Source organism: Ursus americanus, chromosome 2, assembly GCF_024610735.1.
Source record: "Ursus americanus isolate L20-20 chromosome 2, mUrsAme1.1.p, whole genome shotgun sequence".
NCBI lineage: Eukaryota > Metazoa > Chordata > Mammalia > Carnivora > Ursidae > Ursus > Ursus americanus.
Genome location: NC_142128.1, coordinates 4,224,811 through 4,243,197, shown reverse-complemented (window position 1 = coordinate 4,243,197; position 18,387 = coordinate 4,224,811). Strand labels below are relative to the sequence as shown.

The following is an 18,387-nucleotide window of genomic DNA, read 5'->3' as shown; positions in this document are numbered from 1 at the left end:
GCTTTTGCTCACTTTCTTCTTTAATTGCATCCTGCAACAGCACATTTCACTGGCGGATTCCATGACAGGAATGTTCTTTCACTTGCTTGATTTCAGTGGATTGATTTTGTGATCCATTGCCACAGCACCTAGAGCTCAGGCCTTGTCAAATAACTGATTATGTGGTGCAGACGTCAGCTCCCAGAAACACCAGGCAGGGAGGACTGCTGAGGGGCTCTCTGGTCAGCTTCCCCTCTGTCGGAAGGCCTCGCCCAACTTTCCCTGGCGTCCTCACAGCCTGTCCCTGGGAGGTGGGCCAGGCAACAGTGTTCCCTGTGCAGCTCCATTCTGGGCCTGAGAGATTGGCCCAAAGTCCCTAGGTGGTGGCAGAGCAGGCTGTCAATCTGTCGGTGGACTCGGCAGGAACAGCTCTGCCCGTGTTGAGACCCCGGCCCCTGTCTCGGTAGCAGTGTGGCATTCTGCCACCCACCTCACCCTATGCCAGTCTCCTCATGTGGCAGAACGGGGAGGAGAATACCACCCTTGCGGGGCGGGGGACGGGGGGGGGGTCTGTTACCAGAATTGAATGACTTAAGGTAAGAAGGTGCTTAGTCCATAAGCATTCATCCAGTGCTGGCCTTCGTCACTCATCCTGCTGCATTATCTAAGCTCCTCCTCTCAGATTCGGCAACCTTACTCAGTGTTCTTTTCAAGATCCTATACTTGGGGCTCCCATACATTTCCCTGTTGCTCTGCTCAGGGCCATTTCCAGTCCGGGGGATGGGGGGGTATTGGAAAGCAACCAGTAAACCCCCGTGCCACCCATGTCTCCAGGTGCTCACACTCTGCTCCCCTGCAGTGTCCGGTCTCCTCGGCTGTTTCTGCAGACCTGCTGTCCAGTCCTTTGTCACTCTCAGTGCTGTCAGCTCTTGGTCTCCTTCTGTTTTTTAAGTGAGAGAAGCCAGCTCTCACTTGGTGAGCTAGTGTCCAGAAATAGGCTCTGTCACCTTCTGTGTGAGGGGCCTCTCCATCCTGATTGCTGGAGATGCCCTAGGGCATGGTGTTCTGCAACCGGGCGGGAAGGGCAGGGCGGTGAGCAGGTGAGCAGTCGTGGTAGCGTCGCAGAGCAGCAGCTAACACGGACAGTTACTGCTGTGTGCCGCCACACTGTACGTGCTGCCCGTGAGTTCTCATTCAGTCCCGTAGCCCTGTTACATCCCCTTTTATAGATTTGGAAACCGAAGCTGGGGGAGATGAAGCACCCACCCACCTGTGGTCACCATTTAGTAAGTGGACGAGTCAGTGGACTCAGACGTACCCAGCATTCCTGACCACCGGTTATGTGGGGAGCCCTGTCACACTCATCTCTCTGAATACCACTTGTCTGTGTGACAAGATTAACCTTATGTAGTTGGTGAGACAGTGATGCTCATCAGAGGATTATCTCGGCAGGCAGACCGTTGACAGTTCTTTCCTTTCCTGAGACTAGTCACAAGATATTGTTCTGCAGATCCTGTTCATGAGATGTGGATAAAATATTTACATTGCAGGAGCTCAGATGACATAAAGCTGTGTTGTGTTTCTCTGTACGTGGATATTTTAAGTGAATAGAAAGCCTTGTCGATGGCCCCAAGATGGGTAGTAGATTTCCAAGAGTGATTTTCGTACTAGTCTAGTGAGGAGTTAACAGTTACAGAAGGCAGCCAGCAGAGGGCCCCAGAGCCTCACAAAAAAAGCCTAGATTCTGGCCCCAGGCTGGATGCTTGCCAGTTCTCAAGCCAGCGCCCTTTGGCTCAGTAGGGATGCATTTAGGCAAGCCTGCACTGGAGAGCTCATCTCTGAACTGGGAGGAAACTCCAGCACCTCCAGGATCAAGATAGGAATCAAGCAGAAAGTAGACATTACAGTTAATTATAGAAGAACAGTTGCAGAATCTGGTGACCTGGTAGTCATGTGTGGTTTTGCTTTGAGGGTGGGGCGTGAGATTGTGTGCTGTTGTGTGTAAAGGAGTAATCCACTGACTTCTGCTGGAACCAGGAAGGGAACAGGAAATTAATTGTCCAACTCCTTCACATTGTAGTATCCCGTTGCTGTGATTTTTCCTGGGTTCTGATTCAGTAACCCTAATGGCCTCCGCATGTATGACCCACCCTCTGGGCAGATTCTTTCCTGGAATGTGCTGAGCAGCTGTCCCAGGACCCTGGACAGTAAATGGTAGTGAGGTAATGACAGACACGCCCAGAATGGGATTAGCTGTTTGGCTTCTTAACCCTCAGTATTAGCAATTGAATGGCCAGATTCCAGACTGGTTCTTAGTAATTTCTTTCCACCCAGAGGATCCTGATTGTAGGTGCTTACAACAATGCCTTTATAAGGGTTTGTTATTATTATCATCTGCTAAACACTGTATATGGACATTTCAATCATGGTCTACATCTTATTTTTTTCTTTTTTAGATTTTTTTTCCTTTATGGTAGAAAGGTGGGGGAAATGGTAAGAAAGCCAAAAGAATGGTTATATCATTAGCAATCACATCCTATGACGGGTAGGACTTCTGTCGCGCGCACCTTTAGTGAGATTGAAGACATTGACGCACATACAGCAAGTAGAGCACGTAGCGTTCGAAGGCAGGGAAGTGATGAGTAGAAATGTGTGCTCAGCAGTCTCCCGAGTAATACGTGCTTGCTCTGAAATGAACACCCTGACAGGTTAGAAATAATACAAAGTAAAGTCTTTTGCAGCTTTCCACACCTTAGAAGCTCTTTCAGAGTGCTCTTAAAATGTTGGGTGGGGGGGCGCCTGGGTGGCACAGCGGTTGGGCGTCTGCCTTCGGCTCAGGGCGTGATCCCGGCGTTATGGGATCGAGCCCCACATCAGGCTCCTCCGCTATGAGCCTGCTTCTTCCTCTCCCACTCCCTCTGCTTGTGTTCCCTCTCTCGCTGGCTGTCTCTATCTCTAAAAAAAAAAAAAATGTTGGGTGGGAAGGCTGTGCACATTTAGATTCTGTAGTGGTATTTTATTTAAATTGGGCCTCTGATTAGGTTTCTTCTTAAGGTCATTTAACAGGACACCTGGGTGTCTCAGTCAGTTAAGTGTCTGCCTTCGGCAGCTCAGGTCATGATCCAAGGGTCCTGGGATTGAGTTGCATCTGTCTCCCTGCTCATCAGGGAGCCTGCTTCTCCCTCTCCCTCTTTCTCACCCCCCCCCCATACTCACGCTCTCTCATAAATCTTTAAAAAAAAAAAAAAAATAGAAGGTCATTTAACACGGCTTTACTTGGTTTGTCTTTTAAGAAGCAATAACCCCAGGATACCTGAGTGGCTCAGTTGGTTAAGCATCTGCCTTCGGCTCACGTCATGGTCCCAGGATCCTGGGTTCGAGTTCCACATCAGGCTCCTTGCTCAGCAGGAAAACAAAATCTCTCTGACAAATAAATTAAAAAAAAAAAAAAGAAAAAGCAATGTAAATAGAACCTTGGTGAGATTGTGTCCTGCATGCAGTCTCTTGTCCCGTGGGAGCAGCCCAGCTGGACGCACACCTGGTCCTGGGCCCAAGGTCAGCCTTGAAATCACAGCGTGGGACAATGGCTAGAGGGGAAGCACTCTGAGCCTGAGACCTAAGGAAGGCAGGTGGTTTTTCTGTATTTCATGGTTCTCATATTATCCTGTGTGTTTGTGAGTCCTTTATTTTTTTTTTTTTCCAGTTGTTAGGCGTAAAGTGCTGTTCCTCCATAAAAATAAGGTCTTAGATTGGATCAGCTTTTTCCGGCTCAGGGCTACTCTTTCCAGGTATGTCTCTCCCCCCTCCTGTGCCTTCTCAGGGTGTCCAGGGCGTCGGTTGTGTCCCAGGAGCACCACTGAAGCTGGGGGAGCCGCACAGCCAGGTAGACTGGACTGAAGCAGTGAGCCTGGAGCGCCCTGCACCGTTTCTTCTGCGGGAAGCTGCTCACTGGCTCTGCTGCAGGTCTGCCGGGACAGGGCTTGTCTTGTTTTTTTACACCTGCCGTCAACACTTTCACTGCCAGCTTTGTTTTGTGTTAAAGTTTACATAAACTTCTCAGGTACGGGGCTGGGGAAAAGGGAGTTTGTTTGGAACCCGAACTCGATAGAGTTGGTGCTCTTAGCCTCGGGATCTGTGTGCTTCCGCCTCTCCCCGTCCACTGAGACGCAGCCTGGGGCTGCACACGCGGGCCCACGATGGCCCTGGTCTGGCGTCTGAGACAGTGGGCGGGAAGTGCAGGAACTAGCTCGTAACAGCCACGGACTAAATGGCGCCTCATCTGAGTGCTGCAGGACCATTGCTGCTTTCCACGCTGTTATCTTAAAATAAAAAATTAAGCTTTCAGTTAAATTGTGGGAGTTCTACCATGTTACAGCTGAAGCACTAACCGTTTTGCATCCACGTTGCTTTAAAGGCTCCCCTCGTGCTCCTACAAGTGAGTGAGCAACGGCACCTCTTTGAACAGTCTTTCCTAGGAGTCCTGGGGCAGCAGATTTTTCTCATAGGCTGTGGGTTCTTAGGGTTGTTTGGGTTTCTTCTCTTTAGCCAGATGGAAGAGGTTCTTCAGAACCTTCCATCTTCCTGTTCCACCTGGCCCAGAGTCTCATGCTGGACTGAAGCCCTGGTCTTTGGCACTCCGTCCCCCAGTCTCCTCCCTCCTGGCTGCCCTGTAATGCCAAGTCAACCTTGCTATTCCTTCACATCACCTAGGGAGAACCTACAGTGGCTTCTAGAGCTCCAGGCTTCTGACACTCTTTCTAGTCTGGCCCCTTCCTCACTCAATAGTTAAGGAAAACTGCATGTGATTCCTTTACAAAGGTGGGTGAGGAGTGGTGAGGACAATAGGGGACCAGCTGGCAAGTATAGCAGTTTTCAGTGGATGAATGTACAAAATGTACAAACTCAGCTTAGAGCCAAGGTTGTGAATGTTTCCTTGGTGCCAGTAATTGTCCCCTGCTGTATCCAGTCCTAGGCCTGACCCATGACGTGCAAACCGAGAAGTTGTAAGGTAGACACACACACCCGCCAGATCCAGCCCACAGCCATGCTTGTGGAGTCCTCACCGACATTAGGAACTAGTTTTTAATTAGCTTCCGATATATAAAATCAGATTTTGTATAAAATTCCAGATCTCTGGCTTTTCTTAAATTTAAAACTTTGGGCAAACTGCATCTCACTTTTGCTTGGCAGCTGGGTTCTTGAACCTTACCATCTCCTCAAAGTTAGGGACAGAGTCTTATTCGTGGTTTTATTTCCACTTCCTAACACACTGTCTGTCTTGCTTGGTAAATATTTGTTGAAATAGATGTAATTAATCACACCTAAACATCGTTAATTATTTGTTGTTGGTACCGGCGAGAGGATACAGGAAGATGGGTGCAAATTTAATTCAACATGTATTTTGTGAATTCTGGAGACCTCTCTTTGTTCCCAGAAAATATATTCAGAGTCTCATTCCTGTCAAAGTTGGTCACTAGCATAAACTGTCTCTTCACGTTGCAAGCACTCCACTCCTATTAGGTGGTGGGGTTGGTTATTCTAAGGCTGGTTGCTTTGCTTCTTTTTACTAAATTTAGCAAACATAACTCTCCAGCCTGATCATTTTGTAGGGTGCGAGTATTTGACATCATTAGTGAAAACAAAAGTAACTGATAGAGGGGCACCTCGCCTGCTCAGTCGGTAGAGCATCCAATTCTTGATCTCAGGGTCGTGAGTTTGAGCCCCACCTTGGGTGTAGAGATTACTTGTTTAAAATTTTGATTAATTAATTATTAATTAATGGCTATAACTACAAGATTGTTTCCCCAAAGTAAACACATGTTTAGAGGCAGCTACTTCCAGGAAGCCGTGTGTTCATCTGGATTAGAAATAAATTGGTGACATTCTTAGTTTTCTGGGACTTAGTCATAGTCTCCACAGTCTGTGTTTCCCATCTGTCCCCCCAAGAATCATGACTTAGAGTCTTAAGCGTGTACGAAGATCGGAGGGCAGCAGGAGGGGATCACGAGTGCTCTGGAGGCACCGCCATCTAGTGTTTGATTAACGCTGAAGGGCTGCCATAGCCAAATGCCACAGACTGGGTGGCTTAAACAACAGCAACTTATTTTTTCACACTTCACAATTTATTTTTATTTTTCTGAAGTCTGTAAGTCTAAGACCAAAGCGTCAGCAGGTTTGATTTCTTCTAAGACCTCTCTCCTTGGCTTGCAGGTGGCTGCCTTCTCCCTGTGTCCTTCCCTGGCCTTTCCACTGGGAACACGCATCTTTGGTTTCTGGTTTCGCTCTGTGTGTCCAAATCTCCTCTTGCTCTAAGGACACCAGTCAGATTGGATTAGGGTCTGCCCTAAGTACCTTTTGTCAACCTAATCACCTCTTTAAAAGTCTTATTTCCAAGTAGATACACATTCTGAGGTATGGGGGTCAGGACTTGAGCATCTGAACTTACGGGGAGGAGGTACCATTCAGTCCATAACAGCCACAAATAAATGATGTGGGGTTTTTGGTTTGTTTGTTTTTTTGTGTTTGTTTGTTTTTTTTTTTTACTGGGTCAGATTGTTGGGAGAGCAATAAAAAGCAGGACCGGTTATGATTGGGCTAATAATTGAGCCAAAGACAAATCAATTAGAGTATTAGCAAATGCCTCCCCTGTGTATTTCCAGGTCAGCCTTCATCCAGGCACATGGAGCAGTTGCTTCTGAGCCTGAGTAGAGCAGAGCTTGAGGAGCCTGGCAAAAGGCAGTGGCTTCTAGTGAAGTTGTATCCTCTTGTCCATCTGTTGTTATTTTGAACAGTTGCTGTGAGGAAAGAATTAAGAATGAAAACAGATACTAGCAGTGCCAGAGCAGGCTGTCCTCTGGCAGCTCTCTGCGGGGCCAGGTGCTCAGGGGAAGCACTGTAAGCCCTCTAGGAACGTGGATGTGTGACTAGGGCAGTTGCTACTGTGGACCTTCAGCTCTACCTTCCTGGGCTGGACTCTTGCCCTCCAGGAAAGCTGTAGGTGGGGTGCTCGTATGGCCACCGCTGCACATTCCCCCTGTGCAGGCCCTGTAACAGGAACTGAGAGCTGGGGCTGCGGATGAATCCTGAAGACAGCTTGGAAAAGACGGGAGGGAAGTCACATTGGCAACATGCGGTGTTAGAAGACGTACTCACAATCAGTACTTTACTTGCATTTCTGCTTCCAGAGGTCATGTTTAGGTTTGAATGAAGAAACTAATGAAAAAGTAGGAGTAGGGATTAAGCATGCTTTAGAATCAGAGTGGTAGGGACTCAGTATTGATTTCATTTCTCCCTTATCAAACTTTTGTGACAGTGTTTGAGATAGTGGCATCCTAAGGTTTGTCTTAAAGCCACTCTAGCTAACGGGACCCAAAATGTATACTCAAGAATAAGCAAACAAGACAATAAAAGATGGTTTGTCTTCAGACAATCAGCTCAGCATTCTCCCTTGGGCCTGAATATCTCCTCTTGGCAGCTGCCCCAGCATGACATGGCAGCAGGCAAGCCTGCCTCCCCGCATCACTAGGTCCTTGCATCGGCAGGCAGCCACAGTGCTCAATGCGAACAGTTTATATACAGTCCTGAAGCTGTGTCAGCATCGTTTACAAGAGTGCTTTCCAAAATGCATTGGTATTTTCATTTTCACAGTATTTTCATTTTCAGCAATATTTGCTAAATTTGATAGTTGTCTTTGATTTACAAACATGAACAGTTGTAGACTTCACTGCCAGCCCTTTCTGACACCTCACTCTCTAATACGTTTCTGGTGTCTTACTGCTGGACTCTTGCCCTCCAGGAAAGGGCTTGTTGATCACCTTCCATTTGAAGCAAGATGGAGTGATGATTTCAGGGGCGTTGAGTACACGAATGGATAATGATTGAATATAGTCAACTTCCCTATAATTGCCAATAGCAAAATCTGACCTTCTGAAGAGCCCAGGTTGTTCTGCACGTACCCAGGAGCTTGTGTACAGACATTGCTGCTTATCTTTTGAGGAGCAAGGGACTAGATAACTGTCCCTGAGGGGACCATCTGTAGCCACCTGCCTGCGTTAAATGTTCTCCAATATTCTTTATAGTATTATGTCCTGCAGAACTAAAAATCGTTGATTAAACAAACCGCTCCTATTTTGAAGAAGAGGACTAGTTTTCAACTGGAGAAAGAGCCATGTGAGTAGGAATGTAAGAAAGGTGTCCGGAGACCTCCGGTGGGTGATGTACTAACCAAACAGTGTTGTGCTATTTTCCGTAACAGAAATATGTGAAAGACAGTCATACCATAACCGGAGTTGTCAAAGCTTATGAACTGGGAAAATAAAAGGAATAGGGGATTGGAAAAGTAGTGGCATGTCCATGCTGTTTATCATGAAGTGTTTCTCTATTGAGACCAGTGTCGGTGGCCCTGTTGCTGTGCCTTCCAAGCTGGGCATCTCCCCCGCGCGCTGCTCATCATGCCACAGTGTCAGGCTAGCATTTTGTTCGTCCCTTCTCTGACCCGCATACTCCACTCATACCTCCTGTGCCCCAGAGAGACTCCTTTTTGTCGTACTTCAGTAGTAGTAGGAGGGAATGACCGAAAGCCCAGCTCTAATGTTTACTCTGAAGAGGGTTTTTTTATTTGTGTGTGGTTTTTTTTTTACAGGGCGGGAGGGTTGTTTTGTTGTTGTTTTTTTTAAGGAGAAGGTGAAAAACTACCAGCATGGGCAGCAACATTCTTTTTGCAAGCCTGCTGCATAAATGGCACTTGTGAAGAATGGGATCACCTTGACTTCCAGCTAAGGTCAAGGACAGGACCTTCCTTCCAGCACTAGAGGAAGGGGACTGTCGTCTGCAACACATCAAAAAGCCGTGTTATTCTTGGTTTTCTTAGCCTCCTTGACAAGAATTAAACAGCCCATCATTATACCTCCTCAGTTGATACCAAACCAGAATTAGTGAATTTTGAAGTGGCCAAGAAGGATCAAAAGTGATTACACCTTTTTTTTTCCCCTAAGTAGGCCTCACACCCAGTGTGGAGCCCAGTGTGGGGCTTGAACTCATGACCCTGAGATAAAGACCCAAGCTGAGATCAAGAGTCGGATGCTTAACCGACGGAGCCACCCAGGTGCCCCAAAAGTGATTACACTCTTAAATTTGCTTTACCTTTGTTCTTTCTGGGAAGACAGAATTCTGTCTCCTTGTGATAAAAATTTGGGAGAACTGTGAATTCTTTGGAGGAAAGTCATCCTAAAAACTTTTACAAATGTGTGGTTCCCTTGATTTCCATCCCTTTTCCAGGAGCTAGCTGTGTGGCTGAGGGCAGGTGAATGGTTTATAAATGGCCTTCCACTCCCTGGGCAGTGAGCAAGGCCCTGAACACAAAAGAAAAGGACTTTGTGGTCAGATGTAGTCCAAGCAGAGTATTGCCAGGGTTCACAGCTGAAGGATTAGGCTCTTATGTGGGGCTGTTGCTAATATTTGAAGCCTGAAGAGAGCATACAGTTCGATAACATCAAGCACTGCTGATGACACCCTGCTCTCTGCTTCATCCTCAGCGCGCACTTAGTAAACATTGTAAGTGGATGGTGTCATCGTAGAGTCCGCTGTGCAAACCATGAGGAAAGAAAAAGAAAAAAAAACAGGCATATACCCAGATTGCACTACATGCAAGTATAGAAAACAAGCCCCAGGGAACATGAGGCTTGTTGCTGATGCTCTAATCCTTCGGGAGTTGGAAACAGAAATGGCAGAGTCGTCAGAGGTATCTCGGGAAAGTGGAGCCCACTCGTGACGGCAGCAGAGGGACCGCTTCTGAGTGCCAGACATCATCCCCGAGGGCACGTATTTTTTTCATTTTGTCTTTATACTCCTCCAGGGAGATCTGAAGAGTAAGTCTTTGAGAAGAGACCGGGGAGCCTGCCCATAGCATAAATAGCAACAAATTGTCTTAATGTCTAAAGCCTGGGCTCCTTCTGCTATATTATGTTGTCTTCATTCCTTTCAGGAGTTGGGACAGCAGGTGGGGAAGGCTGGTGAGCTTTAAAAATAAAAATGGAAAGAAGTCCAAGGGGACTTTCCAATTACCAGCCCAGAAGTGCACCTGAAACCACACTCCAGAAGCCATTTACTTAATTTCCTACATGTCATTTTTTCCTCCATGCCATCAACCCAGAGTGGTGAGCCGTAAAATCCTTTCAGCAGGACATGTTTATGTCTTTCTCCAGGCACAGGAACCAAAAGGCAACTAGAGAGATTGCACTGGTCAACAAAGAATTAACGCGGGCCACGTTCAAGGGAAAGGCCTCTGCCTCCTCACAAAGTCCAATTCGGAAAGGGGCAATGAGCATTATTAAAGGACCAGGATTGAAGGGTCAGCAGGGAGGGTATCGGGAAGACAGAGAAATGCAGATGCACAGGGCCTGTCCCAGGAGTGCCGGAGAGAAAGCAGTCGCCACAGAGAAGGGATGTAGAGCACTGTGCGCCTCCCCAGCCCACTTTACTGTTCGCTTTGGTGGTTTCCCACCCTGACCTCCGCCACTCCTTTAAGAACCCATTCTCCTGTTCCCAAGTTTTCCAGAAGTCACTGTCCAAATTCGGTATCAAAAAGGGTCATCATGTAACCCACTTTTAACAACTCTGCGGAGGCTCCATTCTTCCTCTACATCCACTCCCAGGTACGACTACCTGCCACAAGGCCAACCATACTGGAAAGAGCATATTGATACATTCCACCCTGAATGTCTACCTAGGAGTTCCTTGTTTAGTTAGAGCTGAAGTTGGTGGTTCTGGGAAGCTGCTACTACTGACTTGTGATCTTATGTTTCATGAATGTTGCAGTTCTAGCCCATTGATAATTAAGAGAATCTGAGCCAAGAATCATCTGTGTTATTTAGTGGTGGGATGGGGCTCAGAGTTAAGTCAGTTACTTGTACCTCCTCTTGGTTCCAGGAAGCTCACCACTTGCAAGGGCTTTGGATTCTGTCACTCTAGGACTACAAAATGGTAGAAATTCTGTCTCAGATTTTACAAGACATCACCAGAGAGAAATGTAGGTAGGATGTGCCTCACTACTCAGGCTGAGAGAGAGGGATGTAGAGTTACAAACTAGCCCAAAAGATAGAGCTTGCCAATCCATGGTGCATATCCGTTTCCCTCGCTCCCTCTTTCCTTTGTCATCTTTCCATTTTAGAAACCCATTCTAGTACCTTAAATTACCCCCTCACTGGGAAGCTTCCTGGTCCTCCCTTTGTCTGCCCTGCACACCACTCCTGGAGCACCCTGGGGCTCTTACCTGTGCATCTGTCCCCACCTGCCTCAGGTGATCTCATCCAAACTGTGTCTTTAAACACCTTCTACATGCCAGAGCTGCCCACATCTGGGCTCAGACTGTACCTCCCAAGCAGTTCTCAAAAAATCCCCCGCATGATCTCTAAACCTGTCATGCTTTCTTCAAGAGTAATTCCATTCTCCTTGAGTCCTGGGGAAAAACATGTCCTCATTTTGCAAAGGTAAGTTATTGACTTTATTTAAGTTAGAATTGTGTTAAGATACACTTCATAACAATCTAGGGTTATTTTGTGGGGTGTTTTAAGGTGGGTCAGATATCCCCAGCTTATTCTTCCATTTTATCAAATGAGAGAATACAGATAAATCCAGGCCCTGTTTGATTAACCCCATTAAACACAAATTTGCTATCACAGTTCCAGATACTGCGTATCTGTACTGTCTTTAAGGCTTTATTTTCTTGACAGAGGGCTTCATTAAAGTTCAGGGACCCTAAAAACTAGGGTGAATATAGTGATACCTGGGCACCAGATCTAAAAAGGCTTGTAACATTTCTGGGTCTCCCGCTGCACTAACCCCGTGGGTTGGGTTTCATGAGAAAGCCTGTTGATGAGAACTGATTGAATATGTCCTGGCAAGACGGAAGCTTGTCGTCTGGTAAATTATGAAAACATAGGCATCTTTCTTCACCGCCATAACTAAAGAGTGGTGTTGGTCTGAATGGCGCTCTGCCTAGGCTGGAAGATCACCCTCAGAGAAACAATACAAGGTGAGGGGATTGACCTAGTACCCCCACAGTCCCCACAGACATGTCTGCCAAGGCGGAGAGTACCATCCCCCCACAGTGTTGGCCCAGGAGGTGAAGATAATCAGGTTAGGAGAGGTCCATCAAGGTCAAGCCAGAGCAGCTTTTAAAATCATCATTTTTGAGAAGAATTTTCCACAGCTGCCTTTTCTCATCTTCTACACTGAACTGGTAGCAGGAGCTAATCTGAAAAGCCTTTGAAGCATCCAAAATAGTTAGCATTACAGTCTGTGATGCTCTGTCCTCCAAGGTGAACACTAGAGATTTGCCTTTAGATCAGTCTATTCTTATTTGAGACCCAGTTCTAAAATGCATAGTTATCTGGTTTTCAGCTCTTTAACAGATAGATGGGGAGAAAGAAGAAGCGTGTCAGGTTAAGCATAGAAACAGCAGCAAAAAGGGGTCACCTGAAAGCAGGGAAGAAACCATCCAGCCAAACGGAAGACTCCAAGGGCCCACTGGCCTGGGGACATTTGGGGTAGGGACAGACTGCCCAAACATCTTGATAGACTCCAGTGGCTTTCCTGGTTACAGCTCAGAGTCGTGGATGTACCACAGGACCATAACTGTGAATAATCAGGAAAAGATTGGATTATGTTCCCTCCACTGTAAGAATTCCATCCCAAATGGTTAAGGGGGGGAGGGGGAAGCTAAGTCCTAATATCTATAAAGCTGTCCAAAAAATACAGAACCATGTGTATCCCAGGATCAGAGATTCCATGAGGTCTTCTCACTTGTCAGGACCCATCTTTCTGAGTATATACTAATTCTTACTAGTTTGATTTTTTACTATCCAGAGTTTTTTCAGGGTTTTTCAAATTCTAAAACTGAGTCATTTTTAGACTAAGTCGATGAAATAAATCCACAAACCTAACCAAAATAGACGCACTAGTGAAAGATACACCCCAGAATACACCTGTACTTTTGTGCTTATGCCCTGTTGGTAATACTCTGCCTTTCAATTTGTGAATATGGAAGTTAATCCAGTTATTCTACACCTGTTTTTAAAGCTAGGGAGGATGAGGACAGTAACCCAGGGCAAAGGGGGCAGTGTGTTTAGTCTGGGGGTAAGGGCTGGAACCAAGTCTGCGAATCTGAGTCAGCCACACTCCTTCTTAGGGTACACCATCAGAATCAGCTGTGCAAGAACCCCTGTCTTGTTTTATTTTCTTCATCTCTCAATCCCTGCTCCTACCTCCATCCCTGAGACACCCGCTTTAAGCATTTTGTATACATCCCCAAATGTGTGTACGCCTTGAGAAAGTAGTCTGAGCAGTGTGATTGTCATTTACATGAATGGTGTGTGCTATAGGTCTCACTGTTTCTTTTTTCATTGTATTTTGAAATACATTTCACTGGGATGCCTGGGTGGCTCAGTCGGTTAAACATCTGACTTCGGCTCAGGTCATGAACCCAGGGTCCTGGAATCAAGCCCCGTGTCGGGCTCCCTGCTTGGCAGGGAGTCTGCGTCTCCCTCTCCCTCTGCTGCTCTCTCTCAAATAAATAAAACCTTAAATATATATGTATGTATGTATGTATGTATATTTTGCTACTTTTTAAACCCAGCTGTACAGATCTCCCAGCTTGTTGACAGACCAGGTGCGCATAGGAATGCCAAGATGGCCTTCATCCCTGCTTGTCAGGCCTGAGTGTCAGGGCCTGGTTTCTCTACTTTGCTCATTCACAGCACATTCTCAGACCTTAGGTTAAGATAAAAGTGGACAGTATGTACAGAAGGCCTTTTTTTTCCCCCCTGACTTTGGCAAGGAGGAAAAAAGTGTCAAAAGTGTATGTAGTATCTACTCAGACTTCATAAAGGGACACTGAGCAGGCTCTTGGGTATGGGACATTAATTAGCATTTATTTGCTTTTCCCTTGTGGGAAACCAACTCCGTGAGGGAGCTGTAGTCATGACTGTCCCAGAGGAAAGCCCCCAAGGCAAGGCCTCACAGGGAGGCAGTGCTGTAATGGGGCGGGGCTTCCTAAAACACCATCTGTAAGCCTGCACTAACAATATCCCAAGAAGTTGGTCTGTATGCAGGTTCTTGGACCCACTCGGGTCCACAGTGTCGGGATCTGCATCTTTCATTGGCAGCCCTGGTGAGCCTTGTGAACACAGAGAGTGCCAGGGCCAGGGGTTTGTCTGGCACTATTGGTCCAGAAGCTGAATTTCCTCCCACTGACCCAAACCAAATCCACACGTTGAGGTTGAGAGACAAACCAGAATGCTAGTTCAGTCACAGAACTATCACACACTCAAGTTGGCCTTCCGGCACATGCCATCTGTCCCCGCATGCACGTCTGAGAGGGAGCGCATGGCTAGTTGTTGTCACTGCTGCAGGATGGTAGCTGTGACAAGGCCAGAGATGCTCAAGCTGGCCGGTGCCCTCCCTCTCCCTTGGAGTGTGGTCAGACTGGCATATTCCTGATTTCCCCTTTTTCTCGCCTCAGGTAACATCTTCCCATTCCTCAGATTAGGTGGAGCTGCACAGGAGGCTGGAGTGCTCATGTTAACTCTGAGAGCAAGGGTAACTTCTCTCTGAGGTCTGGGCTGTGAGGGCCTGTATTTTTATTGTCTGCTTCCCCTCAACACCCCTGTCCCGTTAGCTAACAACATGAAAATAAGAGATGTGGTCCTGAAGCATATTGTGGGGGATACGTCTTTTGGTTTTTCCTGGAATCTGAGCAGGACAAGAGCTGGCTTTGCTGGCTGCTCCTGCCAGGCCAGGATTCCCAGAAGCTCCAGGAAGCCCAGGAGAAGCCCTTGCAGTGAGCAGAGATGAGATGTGCTTGGGCTTATTTCTGCCCAAGTCCTAGCAGTGTTTATTTCCGACAGTTTGAGATGATCTATTATTAGATTCACCACTTCCTAATACGTTGCTTTGCTACGAGCTCTCATGAAGGCTGTTGTTCTGCACTGTTCCTCACTAAAAGCATTAGCTCCAGGGTAAACCAGAGGTGGGGCCATTTTTAAATTCCTCAGTGTTTCCTGGAAGCTCCTGTTGAGAAAGAGCCTCTCATCCTTTAAAGAAACTTTTTGGGGGCTCCTAGGTGGCTCAGTCGGTTAAGTGTCTGCGTTTGGCTCAGGTCATGACCCCAGGGTCCTGGGATCAAGTCCTGAATCAGGCTTCTTGCTCAGCAGGGAGTCTGCTTCTCCCTCTCCCTTCCCCCCCCCCCAACTCATTCTCTCTCTCTCTCTCTCTCTCTCTCTCTCAAATCAGTTAATTAAAAAAAACTTTTTGGTTCAGGGTGCCTAGGTCACTCAGTTGAGCGTCCCAACTCTTGATTTCAGCTCGGATCATGATCTTGGGGTTGTGGAATTAAGCCCCGTCCATGTTAGGCTTGCCGCCCGAGTGGGAAGTCTGCTTGAGAGTGTCTCTCTCTCCCTCTCCCCCTGTCCCCCCCTTCCCAATGCCAGCGCCCCCCCACACACACACATGCTCCCCAGCGCGTGGCACGCTGTCTCTGGCGCTCTCTCTCAAATAAATCAGTCTTTTTTAAATAATAAACTTTTGGGAGGCACTTGGGTGGTTCAGTCCGTTAAGTGTCTGCCTTTGGTTCAGGCCATGATCTCAGGGTCCTGGGGTTGAGCCCTGGGTCAGGCTTCCTGCTCATTAGGGAGTCTTCTTCTACCTCCCCCTTTGCCCCTCCCGCTGCTCTTGAGCTCGCTTTCTCTCTCTCTCTCTCTCTCTTTCTCAATCACTCAAATAACTATAATCTTTTTAAAAAATCATAAATTTTTTGGAATGCCTGGGTGGCTCAGTTGGTTAAGCTTTTTGCCTCCGGCTCAGGTCATGGTCCCAGGGTCGTGGAATTGAGTCCCACATTGGCTTCTTTGCTCCACAGGTAGCCTCTGCCTGCCGCTCCCCCTGCTTGTGTGTGCGCTGGCACTCTCTCTCTCTCTTGCGCAAATAAATAAAATCTTTTGAAAAATAAAATAAAAATAGAAAGTAAACTTTTTGGTTCATGAATGAATGAATCCTAAGTTAATGGCTTTCAGACTGTTTCGAATGACCCCTAAACCGTAAAACCAGTATGGAAGTAAATATACTTGTATATAACCAAAACAGTAGTTTTACAGAACAGTGACCTGACATGTGGAGTGCACTCCAGTATCTTCTTTTCTGTTATAGTTTGAAAAATAAACAAACAAATAAACACTGGTAATAATCTCCTAAAATGATTTCACAGCCCATCCAATGGGTTGCAATTCATAGTATAAACATCATACCTATAAGTGACTTTGATTCCACAAACTCGTACTATTGTGTTGAGCATCTTCTGTGAGCAAGCCCCTTTGGACTGGGCTTAGTCACGACCCCTGCTCTCCTGCCCACCTGCCCTTTCAGCCCTCTCAGAGACAGAAATTGGAGGCAGGAGACCAGGGCCCTAGGACAGGATGGCTCAGAGCTTTCCATGAAAGGGGTGCCCACACATAGGGGTTCTTTGGGACTCACATACTCAGGCCCTTGTAGAGAAAATCCTCTTCAACTCAACCTCTCTTTATTCTGGGTACATGCCACAGTCCTCGTCATCGCCTACCAGGCCCTGGACACCCCAGTCTCCTTTTACTGGCATTCCCACCTCACTCCTTGCTGTTCCAGTGGCCTGGAGTCCTTTCCCCCAGACATCATAAAACTCATTTCCTCACCTTCCTCAAATCTTTCTTTAAATTCACCTTCTCAGGGGGCGCCTGGGTGGCACAGCGGTTAAGCGTCTGCCTTCGGCTCAGGGCGTGATCCCGGCGTTATGGGATCGAGCCCCACATCAGGCTCCTCTGCTATGAGCCTGCTTCTTCCTCTCCCACTCCCCCTGCTTGTGTTTCCTCTCTCGCTGGCTGTCTCTATCTCTATCAAATAAATAAATAAAATCTTTAAAAAAAAAAAAATTCACCTTCTCAGGCCTTCCCCAACCACCCACTTTATAATTATGAACGATCTCTGCCTCTCAGCACCCCAGAATATTCTTCCTTCCTATAATTTTCTCCTTAGCACATAAAATCCTGTCTTACATGTATTTCACTGATTTAACGTAAAGTTACCCCCAGTAACTCCATGAAATTAGGGGTTGTATTTGTTCATTTTTCTTCCCCAGTGCCCAGAGCAGTAGTCATAGTACCTAGTAGGAACTCACCTATTTGTCTCGAAATTTCTATATAAACATCCACCTCCTGGTATTGATCTTGTCCCAGGGATTCTGTTAAATGGGCATTCGAGAGAAGCAGTCATCAGTATTTGAATAACTCTGTAAGGGAATTGGTATTTTTGTTATTCTGGTAAAGGTAAAATTAAATTAAACTTACCTTTATTCCAGGAAGCCTTTACATCCCACTTTATCTCAAAAGCCCTGGTCCCCATAGCAGAGTGAAAAAGCAGGTCGCTGTGATCATGATGTAGCTGGTTTTCCCAGTCTGGATTTCTCCTCTCCCAGGCGGGGCGACTCCAGAAGTCTCAGTGCCTTTTTAACTTTCTATCCCTAGGGGGCAGCATTAGCACAGAAACCAAATTCGAAGCCACCATTGTGATTTGTCACCTAATCCCAGTGAATCTAGAAGAAAGGAATGCTTGGCTTCTTTCTAATCTGCAGGAGTAAGGTTTAGAGATTTCTTTTTTCAAAGGCAGCTTCTGTATCTCGAAGTGGGAGGGTATGCATCCAAAGCACACATGTTTAAAAAATTAATTTAGTGTGTGTATGTATAACCATCAAAAAATAAGAACAGTGTGAAATCTTCCCCAGAGAAGTCTATTCTTCGGTACCATTGCCCAGAGGTGTTGCCTGGCCACGCCCGGATTTGAATTCTGCCTTTAGAAATCCAAAGGTTCTTCTGCCTTTGAGGGAAAGAGAAATCCCTGTGAGGAGAGCATGACTTCTTGTGGAGATGGGATGTAATCAGATAATTACAGGACCTCATTAAAAGAATTAATGCTCACATTGTGTTTGTTCTTAAGAAAAATGGACCCAGGCAGGCTGGACTGTCTTGTTCCGGTGGGTGGGAGCCCTAGGAACCTGTGGTCTGACCTCAGGTGCTAACTGACCTTCTCAAGCCCTGAGTGGGGGAGGGAGAGAGCCAGGCTGACAGATTTTTCAGTCCTGACTTTCTCACAGGCACGACCTAGTAAGCACTGATGTTTGCAAAGCACCTCTCATCCGAATCGAAGAGAGATGTTTCCACATATTGAAGTTATAGGTGAAAGCCAACAAAGAATATTGTAATTTGAAAAGATGCAGCGCTTTGTCAAGCACCATCTGCCGGCATTTGGCCATTAGCTTCTTGGTAATAACTGGTCTTTATAGTTTTGTGCATTGGATTGGGGAAAGGAATTAGGGGGGAGCAAAGAAAG

The 18,387-nt window shown here is 46.7% G+C and overlaps 1 protein-coding gene across 4 annotated transcripts in view; it reads left to right on the top strand.

Annotated features, from left to right (window-relative positions):
- RNF216 (ring finger protein 216) overlaps positions 1–18,387 on the top strand; it is a 144,738-nt gene that overhangs the window by 90,590 nt on the left and 35,761 nt on the right. The window contains exon 14 of one of the 4 annotated variants that reach the window (XM_045813393.2): positions 3,683–15,226. The exons of the other annotated variants lie outside the window; for them this stretch is intronic. Within the exon in view, the coding sequence (XP_045669349.2) occupies positions 3,683–3,727 (45 nt within the window). The 3' untranslated portion in view covers positions 3,728–15,226. Of the gene's footprint in view, positions 1–3,682; positions 15,227–18,387 lie in introns of those variants that run through there. 4 annotated transcript variants of the gene reach the window in all.